This window comes from Gallus gallus, chromosome 1 (genome assembly GCF_016699485.2).
Source record: "Gallus gallus isolate bGalGal1 chromosome 1, bGalGal1.mat.broiler.GRCg7b, whole genome shotgun sequence".
NCBI lineage: Eukaryota > Metazoa > Chordata > Aves > Galliformes > Phasianidae > Gallus > Gallus gallus.
The window spans coordinates 76,697,800-76,710,637 of NC_052532.1; the positions used below are offsets into that span (position 1 = coordinate 76,697,800).

Consider the following 12,838-nt stretch of genomic DNA (forward strand, 5'->3'; position numbering starts at 1 on the left):
AGCACCATTTGTGACTGGTCACCAGCTGTATTTAACTGTATTCACCACCACTCTCTAGGCCCTGCCATCCAGCCAGTTCTTTACTCAGCAAAGAGTGTACCAGTCCAAGCCCTGGGCTGCCACCTTCTCCGGGAGAATACTGTGGGAGACAGTGTTTGCTGATGTCGAGGTAGACTATGCCTTCCCTTATGCACCGGGTGAATCACTCAATCATAGAAGGAGATCAGGTTGGTCAAGAAAGACTTGCCTTTCATGAATCCATGCTGGCTAGGTCTCATCCCCTGGTTGTCCCACGCAGAACATGTGATCTCTCTCAAGATGGTCTGCTCCATAGTCTTACCTGGTACTGAGGTCAGGCTGACAGGCCTGTAATTCCCCAGATTCTCCTTACAACCCTTCTTGTAGATGGGTGTCACGTTGGCAAGCCTTCAATACTCTGGGACCTTTCTGCTTGACCAGGAATGCTGATAGATGGTAAAAAGTGGCTTGATAATCACCTCCACCAGCTGTCTCAAGCACCCTTGGGTGGATTCCATCTGGCCCCATGGAGTTGTGGCAGTCCAGGTGGAATAGTAGGTCTCTAACTGTTTCCACCTGAATCGTGGAGGATTTATTCTGTTCCCCATCTGAGATGACCAGGTCAGGGGGTAGAGCACCCTGAGGATAACTGGTCTGACTTTTAAAGACAGATGAAAAGAAGGCATTGAGAACCTCAGCCTTTTCCTTATCCTCAGTTGTCACATTCCCTGCTGCACCCAGTAAAAGATGGAGATTCTCCTTAGCCCTTCTCTTACTGTTGATATAAAAAAAAAAGTTTTTTTTTTTCTCTTTTATCCCAGTGGCCAAGTTGAGTTTAAGCTAAGCTACTGCCTTTCTAATTTTCTCCCTGCACATCCTCACAACTTCTTTGTACTCTACTTGAGTTGCCCTTCCCTTCTTCCATAGAAAGTAGGTTCTCTTTTTCTCCTGGAGCCTCAGGAAAAGCTCCCTGTTCATCCATGCTGGTCTTCTTCCCTGTCAGCTCATCTTGTGGCACAGGGGTATAGCCTGCTCCTACATGTTTAAGACTTCCTTCTTGAGGAGTGACCAGCCTTCCTGGATCCCTTTACCCTTCAGGACTGAATCCTCTCCCTTACCATCAACCCAAACAGTTCAGTCTGCCCTCCAGAGGTCCAAGGTAGCAGTTTTGCTGCTCCCCCAATGATTTCACCAAGAATCAGTCATTCTGTCCAAGACAGCTCCCAACCTTCACTTTTCCTACCAGTCCTCTGTGAACAGCAGGTCTAGTGGGGCACCTCCCCTGGTAGGCTCTCTCACCAGCTGTGTCAGGAAGTTATCTTCCATACACTCTAGAAATCTAAACTGCTTCTTCTGCACTGTATTGTATTTTCAACATTTATCACGGAAATTGAAGTCCCCCATGAGAACAAGGGTTGGCAACCATGCAACTTCTGCCAGCTCTTTGTAGAATGCCTCACCTGTCCCTTCGTCCTGGTTAGGTGGTCTATAACAGACCTCCACCCCCACCAGGATATCCTCCTTTATGACCCTCCCCCTGATCCTTACTCATAGAGATTCAACCTTATCATTCCCCAAGCTCAACAACATCAAAACACTTTCTAACATGGAGAGCCACACCATTTGCATATCCCTTCTGGAGAGCTTATAGCCATCCATTCTAGCACTCCAGTTGTGGGAGCGATCCCACCACATTTCTGTAATGGCAACTAGGTCATAGTTTGCCTGCTGCACAATGGCTTCCAGCTCCTCCTGTTTGTTGCCCATGCTGCATGCATTGGTGTACATGCACTTCAGCTGAGCCTCATGCATCATCCCCAGTCCCATCATTGTTCCCCTAGGCTCATCTCTAACAGGCCTGGTTTTACTCCCTTCCCCCTTCATATCTAGTTTAAAGCCCTCCCAATGAGCCCTGCCAGCTCCTGGGCTAGGATCCATTTCACCCTTTGAGACAGATGAGACCCATTCTGCACCATTAGGCCAGGTGCTAAGTAAACTTCTCCATGGTCCAAAAAAAAGTTCTTGCATTTGCACCAGCCTCTCAGCCATGTATGTATGAGATGGGTTTTCCTGCTCCTTTCAGTATCCTTCCCTGACGCTGAAGGGATAGAGGAAAATGCAACCTGCATGCCTGCTCCATCCATGCACCACCCCAGACCCCTGAAGTCCATTTTGATAGCCCACAGGCTTCTGTCAACGACTTCATTGCTGCCGGCCTGAAATGTAAATAAAGGATAGTAATAAAAGGGGTGAATCAGACTAGGAAGTTTCCTATAAATATCCCTGACTTGGGCCCCAGGGAGGCAGCACATTTGCCTGCAGTTAAGGCTGAGCTGACATACAGGGTCCTCTGTTCCTCGCTGCAAGGAGCTGCCTATGGTAATCACCCTCTGTCCTTCCTGGCAGAGGCAGACTGGAGGTGCAGAGTTGACTGCCTCACCCCAAATAACCTCGAGGGTAGACCTCCCACTGCATCTTCACTTACCTCTCCCTCAAGTTCCAGAACCTATTAGGTAGGGGCACCCGGGGAGCCAAGGTAGGTCAGGATAGGGGTTGCCTGTGACACCGAGCTGAGACCTGTCCCCAGTCCTCCTCTTTCCTTAGATGGCCTCCCTCTGCTCAACAATGGCAGAGGAGTGGAATCCCCACTGCCCTTCACCAGTAGCAACAGGCACAGGCACTCGCCGCAGAGTCTTGAACTACCACATTTTTAGGCAAGCATTCCGTCTGAGTCACCACGATCTTTCTTGCCAGAGCTTTCTGCCTAGTGGAGACCATGGCTAGATTTGTTGTCTGGGAGGCAGCCAATACGTGAGCGGGACTCCCGAGTGGACAGAGGCACTGTGCTGTCTTTGCCCTCCCTGTTCGCCTGCCCTGCGCGAGCACCCCATGCAAACTGCCGCGCCGCGCCGCGCCCTCCTGACACACCGCGCCGCTCCTGTGTCACTGCGCCCCCTACCGGCAGATTTTATACACGCAGAGGGCGATCCCGCCGCTGCTCCTGGCGCTGACCCCGCGTTGTCAGAACGCCGCTGCCGCGCAGAGAACGGTGGCACCTGACAGTTGTGCCCTGACAAGGCTGCCTCTCAACCAGCCGAGGCAATTCCCTGCTTCGGCGCGGAAAGTGCCCGCACCAGAGCCGAGTACCTCACTAAAAAGGTCTGTACTGGCTGTTCTTCCCGGTTTCAGTAACGGATTCTGTTATTCCTTCAACCACCCCAATATCTGTTGGAAGGACAACACAGCAGGGCACCTGAAATCGAAGAGGTTCCTGGAATGCGCTGATTACAACTTCTTCCAAGTGGTACAGGAACCCACGAGAAAAGGTGCTATCCTGTCGTCACCAACGAGGAGGGGCTGGTCAGTAACGTAAAGCTCAAGGGCAGCCTTGGCTGCTGTGACACGAAATGGTGGAGCTCAAGATCCTTAGGGCATCAAAGAGGGTGGAGAGCAGACTTGGAACTCTTTAGGGAGCTGCTTGTCAGGTTGACATGGGAGAAAGCCCTGGAGAGAAGAGGGGCCCAAGAAAGCTGGTCAGCATTCAAGGACCATCTCCTCCAAGCCCAGAAACAGTGCATCCCAAGAAAAAGGAAGGCAGGCAAGAATGCCAAGAGGCCTCTGTGTATCAACAAGTTGCTTCTGGACTTAGGCACGGAGAGTGGAAGCAGGAATGAGTTACCTGGGAAGACTACAAAGAAGTCGTCCAAGCAGCCGGGGATCAGGTTAGGAAAGCTAAAACCCAGATAGAACTAAAACTAGCCAGGGACATAAAGGGGAACAAGAAGAAACTCCACAGGTATATCAGTGATAAAAGGAAAGTCAGGGAAGATGTGAGCCCTCTCCAGAAGGAAACGGGAGCCCTGGTCACAAGGAATACAAAGAAAGCTGAAACACTCAATGACTTCTTTGCCTCAGTCTTCATAGGCAAGGGCTCTAGCTGCACCACCCAAGCTGCAGAAAGCAAAGGTAAAAACTTAGAGAAGGAAGATCTGCCTGCTGTAAGTGAAGATCAAGTTTGAGACCATCTAAAGAACCTGAAGGTGCACAAGTCAATGGGACCCAATGACATCCATCCACAGGTTCTAAGGGAACTGGCAGATGAAGTTGCCAAACTGCTGTCCATCATATTTGAAAGGTCATGGCAGTCTGGTGAAGTTCCCCCTGATTGGAAAAGGAGAAACATAACCCCCATTTTCAAGAAGGGAGAAAAAAGAAGATCCAGGGAACTGCTGGCCAGTCATTCTCACCTCTGTGCCTGGCAAGGTCACGGAGCGATCCTCCGGAAGGCCCTACTAACGCATGTGGAAAATAAAGATGAGGTGATTGGTGGTAACCAACATGGCTTCACCAAGTCATGCCTGATAAACCTGGTGGTCTTTTATGATGAAGTTACAGCATCAGTGCATAAAGGGAAAGCAACAGATGTCACCTACCTGGACTGTGCAAAGCATTTGACACTGTCTCACATGACATCCTGGTTGCTAAATTGGAGAAAAATTGATTTGATGGATGGACCACTTGCTGGATACAGAATCAGCAGGATGGACACACTCAGAGAGCTGCAGTCAATCGCTCAATGTCCAAGTGGAGTCTGTTGACAAGTGGTATTCTTCAGGGATTGGTGCTGGGACCAGTGCTATTTAACATCTTTGTCGGTGACATGGAGAGTGGGATCAAGTGCACCCTCAGCAACTTTGCAGATGACACCAAGCTGAGTGGTGCAGTTGGTGTACCAGAGGTAAGGGGTGCCATCCAGAGGGACCTGGACAGGCTTGAGAGGTGTGCCCATGCCAACTTCATGAAGTTCAACAGGGCCAAGTGCAAGGTCCTGCACCCAGGTCGGGGCAATCCCAAGCACAGATACAGGTTGGATGAGAATTGCTTCAGAGCAGCCCTGAGAAGGATGTGGGTTGTCAGTTGATGAAAGACTCAACATGAGCCAATAATGTGTGCTTGTCGCCCAGAAGACTAACCATATCCTGGGTTGCATCAAGAGAAATGTGACCAGCAGGTCAAGGGAGGTGATTCTGCCCCTCTGCTCTGCTCTCATGAGACCCCACCTGAAGTACTGTGTCCAGTTCTTGGACCCTCAACACAAGAAGGACATGGAGCTGTTGGAGTAGGTCCAGAGGAGGGCCATGAAGATGAACAGAGAGCTGGAACATCTCCCCTATAGGGACTGGCTGAGAGAGCTGGGGCTCTTCAGCCTAAAGAGAAGGCTCCAGGGAGACTTTATGGCAGCCTTCCAGTGCCTGAAGGGGGCCTACAGGAAAGCAGGGGAGGGGCATTTTGAAAGGGCATGTAGTGACAGGACAAGGAGAAATGGCTTTAAACTGGTAGAGAGTAAATTAGACTAGATATTAGGAAGAAATTCTTTACTGTGAGGGTGGTGAGACACTGGTGTTCCAGTGTTGCCCAAAGAGGTTGTGGTTGCCCCCTCTCTAGAGGCATTCAAGATCAAGCTGGACGGGGCTTTGAGCAACCTGGTCTAGTGAGAGGTGAGTGCCTACAGCAGGGGGGTTGGAACTAAATGATCTTAGAGGTCCCTTCCAACCCAAACTGTTCTGTGATTCTATGATTCTACGATACTGATGTCCCTCCTTTAGGGATTTTAAGGAACAGAGTAACTGAAATGAATTTTATGAAATAAGGGCAAAATAATGCATCCAAAGGATCTAGAAGTTTCTCCATCAGATCTCTCACTGGCAGTAGGACCAGCCATCCTCCTGCCTCTCCAGATGATCAGGAGAGGCAGGACTTGAACTGAAGAATCTTAATAGAGCTCTTTCAAGATTGTCCCTTAATGTGTGGAGTAGTTTTAACCAAAAGGAGTGCAAGTTCTACATGTCCTGCCTATACAAATAAAGGTCAGTGCAGCAGCAATACTCACTCAGGGCTAGTGTAGGTCAGCAGAGTGCTGCAGTAATGTCTGAAATTTTAATACTGATTTGAAGTGAGAAGAAATATGGCATTCAGCTCAATGTAAGAACTCAAATTTGGTCTGGATACTGATGCTGGAGGGGTAGCTGCTAGAGCCTGTAGAAAAATGCAGGTTTCCTGAGTCATTGGGTGCTTGGGTCCCATCCTGTACATTAACATTTGGACATCCAACAAGAACACACAAAGCTGAAATGGTATTGCCAGCCACATCCTGTGTGGCTTTGATTATTCCAGACTCTTTCAGATTGGCATTAATAGAAACAGTGAGAAGAGACAAGAGTGTCTCTGCAGCTCTAGAGATTTTACTTTGAGACAGCAGGGTCCCAAGGAGAAAAAGAGAAAAATGAGACAATTTAGTAAAACTGACAAGAATTAATGAAGTGATTCTGTTCCTCTGTTCCTTTTTTTTCCAGGTGAAAGCACTTCAGCAAAACAGTTTTTTTCTGTTCTATGTTTATAGGGTGAGAAGGACTCTGGCTGCCTAGATAAATTTATTTCATTTTGTTATCTTTTTTTTTTTTTTTTTTTTTTTTGCATTTTGCATTTTGCATTTTGCTATCTGAGATTGAATGCTTGTGAAGTCACAGATAAGAGAGGGAGAACTGGACTTATAACCCATTGAAGGCACTAAAGCAAGAGCAGCAACTGTACCATGGTGCTTTAGGGACAGGTGACATCCAGGTGCCTTCAGAGTCACACCAGTTTTTCATACTTAATCTCTACAGAGAAACTGTCTAACTGAGAGCATCCATTAAATAAGGGGAAAAAGTGAAGAAGATAAGTGAAGAAGACAGCTATTAATTCTTGGAGATTAGAAAAGTACCTATTGTGTGGATGAATTGTCTCACACATTTGTCTCAAACAATTGTTTGTTGCTGTTTCTTTCATCTACTTGTCACGTTATTGGGATCATCAATTTTGCAGCTGCAGTTGTTTCTGGGATTAACTGCTTCTGTTCACAGCATGTGACAGTTTAAGGCATGAAAATGACAGAAGTCAACATGTGTGGACAGGCAGAATGTGATGATCTGAAACTGCATGACAATGGGACAGAAAAAAAAAGAGCTATGAACTGCCCAGGCCTGCTATGCAGTGAATTATTTGGGTTTGTTGGTTTTTACACAAGTGCATTAGGCTTGGGATGATGAAAAACAATCAAAAGATGAGTTTGAATTGTTTCCCAAGTATTTCTGCTTCTGACTGATTAATCATTCAGAGATGAACAGTACCAACTGATTACACTTATGTGGAGAATAGTTTTGCAAGAGAAGGACAAGAAGGATACCTGGGTGACCAAAACACTTCAGTCACTTCTGCTACATTTCTGCCCCTTGAAAGAGAAATGAAGGCTTGGAGGGGTGGGAGGAGGGGTCGGAAGGGACAAAAGGGGAATGCCAGAAGGTTGAGAGGTGTAGCAACTGGTGAGCAGTATTGCAGTGGGCACAATCCATCCTGTGGGCCACAACAACACCTTGTGCCATCTACGTTTGTGGGTGCATGTGAAGTCTATGAGAGAAAGCCTGCTGCTGTTGTAATAAAGCGGGTTTCTCAAGAAATTAAATGATGCAGAAAAGTGATTATTTCCAGTGTTGCTCCCATATCTGATCCGTTCATGTTGTGAAACACAGGCATTTACAATGTCTCTGTATCTCTCTCTAGGTTCTGAAGCACCTGCGCCACTTAAATTTCACCAGTAACATGGGGGAGCAAGTGGACTTTGATGAGTTTGGAGACCTGGTGGGGAATTACTCAATAATCAACTGGCATCTCTCTCCAGAGGATGGCTCAGTCGTCTTTGAGGAGGTTGGGCACTACAATGTGTATGCCAAGAAAGGGGAGAGGCTCTTTATCAATGAAAACAAAATCCTGTGGAGTGGATTCTCAAAGGAGGTTAGTGCTTAAATCCTCAAAGCATTGTTTAACAAGTTGCATCAATCTGAAATTGGAACAAACTTTGCACAGTCCTCATGCTATTGCACTGCAACTCATTAAAAGACCTATTCATCTTATTGTATACGTATTCTCTGCCTTAGTCCTTCACACCCTCAATATACACTTCTGGATTGGCTGGCAGATCAGATAGCTCTGCAGCAGCCGAATTTGCCTAGCACATTTACACCATCAGCTGAGCCTTACCTTTGGGGTACCCTTTCTAACAGTCAGGGTACCTTTTGCTGTTGTTTCCCCACACTGAGCAATTATGTTCTCTTTTCTACATTCCTCCAGCAGTGCAATATTCCTATTCTCTGTCGTAAACTGTTACAAATGCAGCTATGTTGCTGAGTTTCACGCCAGAAAATGTAAACTATATGAAAGCAGGGGGGACTGTAATCTCTATGTCTATTGTAGCTTGTTTTGGTTTGGTTTTTTTCTCAGTTTATAGAATTTAAATTTCTTCCAGATAACAGCTTTGCTCAAAGGCAGGATTGCCAGTACTGTATTAGTTGGAGTCTTCTGAACTTCAGTCTTCCTCAAAAAAGATTAAATATAGTTAATTTTAACTTTAACTTTTGAACACAGGATCTGCAGCATTGGCCAGAGTTGGAGGGAAAAAAAAAAGGAGTTAAAGAGTAGGTAAAATAGATAGATGTGTTCTGGCAGAACTTGATGAAATGTCCCACAAAATACTTAAAAAGGCAGCGAAAGCAATCTCAATAGTACTAGCAGTTTGTCTTAGAGAAATATGGAGGACAGGTGATGTCTCACAGGATTAGAGGAGGGTAAATTGTGATATCTGCTTTTTAAAGCAGATATTGGAGAGCTAAGGGAATTACACACAATTAAGCTGAACTTCAGTAATCCAAAAGAATTGATAAAAACAAATATTAAACAGTTTATAAATAGTTAGAGGATAATGAAATTATAAGAAAAAGCCAACCTGGATTTGTCAAGATGAAATCATGTAAAACCAATTTAATTTTCCTCTCTGGCAATACAGTCAGCTTAGTAGATAACAGAGAAACAGCACGCAACTTCAGCTGGGTTTTTGATTCAGCCCTGTTCAAACTCACACTGACAGCCTAGGGAGACAGGACAGGAGATGTCCTCCTGATGGATGTACAACCTGTGGAAACGTGTACCAGGCAGTAGGTGTTAGCAATTTGCTACAGAGTGCTTAAAGTTGGGAGCTGCCAGGATTTGCCCTGGATATGCATCTGCCCAATTAATTATGCACTCCTGATTAACAGCTTAGAACTAGTGTTCCCAAAATGCTGCAGCCATGCACTTAGCTACATACAAATCAGGGTACTCTGCTGGCAATGGAAAATATGTGTTTAGCTCACATTCTCATGCCCATGCATGCTTGTGCAACCACTCACTGCCAGGGTATGACTGCGCCCACGTGGGCTCACTCACACACAGCATGAACGTGCAGCCAGCAGGTAACGCAGCTGGTCACTGCAGCAGCAAAAGCCTGAAAGCCTGGGTAGCCATACTGGTGAAAGAGGTGGGGACTTTACAAGTCCCCTCCATGGGCTTTGACATGGAGAACCTAAGGTGTGCTTCTTGTGGAGATGTTCTTTTCTGGATCTGCGTGTACCTGCTGATCTGCATCTTCAGATGCTCGGTGTTCTAAGACTAAAGCCTTTCTCTCTTTTATGTGAAAACTCATCTTGTTCAGTTAATTTACCTTATTTTTCTTTCTAGGCCAGGGAGGGTCTTTGGGACAGTGAGAGGAAGTAGCTTCAAGGAACAGTTCTAAGTCCCATAAATCATTAGCACTCAACAGACAATCTATGGGAAAGGGAATCAGCAGTCAGAGTCCATCATCTCCACAGCTGATTTAAGTTCCTACCATAGACATGAATTGTCTTTTCTTTCAGTCACCTAAGGACTGTTTTCTGGTGTGTGTCTCATGGGTCACATATCGTTTTGCAGTGCCTACAACATGGTAGAGATTAGAAAGCTCTGCTGATCATCCCTACCATTCCTTGATGCAATCCTTCAGATGTATTATTACTGCAGGGGGTTGAGGGAAGACTGTTGTGCAAGATCTTCACTGGACAGAAGAGGGGAGTGTCTGAGGCTCTCCACCTAGCATGTTAAACAAGCAGTCACACCCTTGGGGTAAGCTCAAGGTCTGCTGTAGGAAGACTCTACTTGAGGTACTGTTGCTGTTAACCCTCCTTGGGCTCTTTTCTTGCAGGTGCCCTTCTCTAACTGCAGCAGGGACTGCCTGCCAGGCACCAGGAAGGGCATTATTGAGGGAGAGCCCACTTGCTGCTTCGAGTGTGTGGACTGCCCTGATGGGGAGTACAGTGATGAAACAGGTAACGCACACAGTACTGCTTTGGGGTCTGCATGGGCCAGAAGAATCCTCTGGGCATTGCCCACAGTTGCACTGAAGTCACTTTCCCGCAGTGCTGAGCTGGAGGCTGCTCTGCCGGGGGGCTTCACAGAAAGCAGAGGGAAATCTGAGAAAGTTTCTTAGGCAGCCAGAAGCAAAGTAGAAGTTTTTCTTTCTCCAGAAATCTCGAGAAAGGAGACACTCCCTAACCTAATCCTAGATACTGTAGTCATCAGTCCACCTCCACCTTTTCCTCATGGTAACTGCTGTTCATTTCATGCTTTACAAAGAAATAAAAGTCCATTCTATTCCTGACTTCACAAGCAAAAAGGATTATTTCCCTTTATGGGTTCACTAAGCACATGTTCTGCTGAACACTGGCACTGCGAGAGACCAGAATGTCCAGGTCCAACATGCATGGACATCTTTTTTGTTGGTGTCAGGGAGGTTTTAGGGCTGCTCAGGTTCTGGAGTGAAAACTCCAGTTTTAGAGCTGGTTGAAACCTTCTGAATTTCCAAGACCATTATCAGTTCCTCAGTGTTGGGCATCCCCAGGCTAATGAAGGCAAATAGAATCTTCCAGAGCAGCAGTCCCATCAACAATGCTGAGTGCTCAGGGTCTTCTCACCTTCTTCAGCAGCACTGGCCCCAGCACACACTGCAGACCAGAGATAAAAACCAGTGAGGTGCATGCAAGACTGAAAAAATATTCTCCTTTGAGGGAATCTAATTTGCATCCTATCTAATGGGAATGGTAATACTTTTACCCAAACACATAATAAACATATTGTACATATAGTACTGCATAGAAGAGTACTTATAGTATATGTACATAAACATATAGTACAAGTTGCACTGGTGCGGCATTTTTTAATTAAATAGAAACAATCCTGGTCATTTGTAATATGCACCATTTGTTGTTTTTCACAAGATTTTGGAAACTGGCATTGTTATATTTGCAAGATTTGTGAGGCTGAGGGGGCAACTGCCTTTGGACTCCACAGTTTTCTGCTTCAATTTCAGCTGACAGTAACGCTCTTTATTTCCCGTAGTTAACAGTTTTATAGGCATAGAGAACAGTTTCACAACCAGTCAAATTGACATACTGATACTACTGAAGGGGAGAATCTATCTTCTTCTCCCCTAGCTGTTTGCTTTCATCCAGAAATACTTGTGCAGCTGAGGACCAAATAGGTTCAGGTCTCTGGTCTTCATGAAAGTGACCTCATTGCTGGGAGGTTGAGTTTCCACTTGGAACAAAGGATGGGACAGGAATGAGCAGACTCACAAGAGGAAAAAAGTCTGGTTTGCTGCCTTCTGTGGCAGCATAGTCTCTAGATCAGCTCAAGACATCAGTGAAAACAGTTCTTCAGGATGCAGTGATAAACAGATGCCTCATATCAGGTAGAGGTGACTGAATTCCCCAGTATTAGAAGTTAGCTCTGCCCCACATGCAGTTTGCAATATGCTTCCAGGTAAAAGGCACACAAAAAATAGAAGTGATTGGCTAAACAGAAGTAAATGAAATGATGTGGTGATGGAAGCCCCTGACTAGTGCATGTCTTTCAGATGAACAGCTCAGGCAAAACAACCAGCCATTAGGAGAGCAATGTCATCTCCCTGCAGCCAACCCTCCAGAACAAGTGGGCTTGAAATACTCTGTGCTCATTACTGACTTCCTCAGGAATGCCCTGTCCCTAGAAGCCTGCAAGGTCACATTGGATGCGGTGTAGGGTAAGCTGGTCTAGTGGGTGGCAACCCCACCCATGGCGGGGGCTTGGAACTGGACAGGCTTTAATGTCCCTTCCAACCCAAGCCATTCTAGGATTTTATGATTAGCATCAAGCTTTGCTCTAGGAGCTGTGCTCAGAGTCTCTGTTTGCACTCAGGTGCAAAGCTCAGAGGGTGGTTGCTGCAAAAGAAGTTTCCTGCATGTTTGTCCCCTGAACTCACTGTATCCCATTGCTCTCCTGCTGGGATCCTGAAGGATGTGGTTTCCAACTCACTCATTCCCACTGCTATCAATGGAGTCATGAACCTCAACATTGGAGTATAAGACCTGTTTGGGTTGAATAAAAGCAGTAGCAGTAAACCCCTCCCTTTTGATTATGGCAGTCACTGCAGACAGATGTTGCCATCCCAATGGGCTCTAATTAGCTCTACGCAGAAGGAGACAGAGGCATCGATTTTCCCTCTACAACTCTCAGAGGGATGTTTTCCTGGGTGTGAAGAGAGTGATATCCTTAGGACACATCTCTCCCAATGTTCCAGCATTGAGAGTGTGATGGGAGTCAAGGGCATTGTTTGCCTTCAGAGATAAGCAATTCAAACACATCTAAGACTTGTCTCCAAAGATTATGAAATAAGCTATCAAAGGACTTAAGGAGGTGAGTACATTTTTAATTTTTCCTGTAACAGAGACAGGCAGGATGTGTCAAATGCTAAGAGTGTGAGAATTATGAAGACAAAGAGAAGCAGATGAAACATGAAGAAACATAGGGTAATAGATCTTGTGTAGCAGCTGACAGTAATCAAACAACTTTTGCAAAGTTTCATCAAGAAATTGATCCAGGAAGCAGAGTGCATGGGCAG

At 46.1% G+C, this 12,838-nt stretch overlaps 1 protein-coding gene across 1 annotated transcript in view; it reads left to right on the top strand.

Moving 5' to 3' along the window:
- Positions 1–12,838, top strand: part of CASR (calcium sensing receptor) — a 78,037-nt gene that overhangs the window by 61,770 nt on the left and 3,429 nt on the right. The window contains exons 5-6 of the mRNA XM_416491.8: positions 7,618–7,848; positions 10,106–10,229. Coding sequence (XP_416491.6) covers positions 7,618–7,848; positions 10,106–10,229 — 355 coding nt within the window. The remainder of the gene's footprint in view (positions 1–7,617; positions 7,849–10,105; positions 10,230–12,838) is intronic.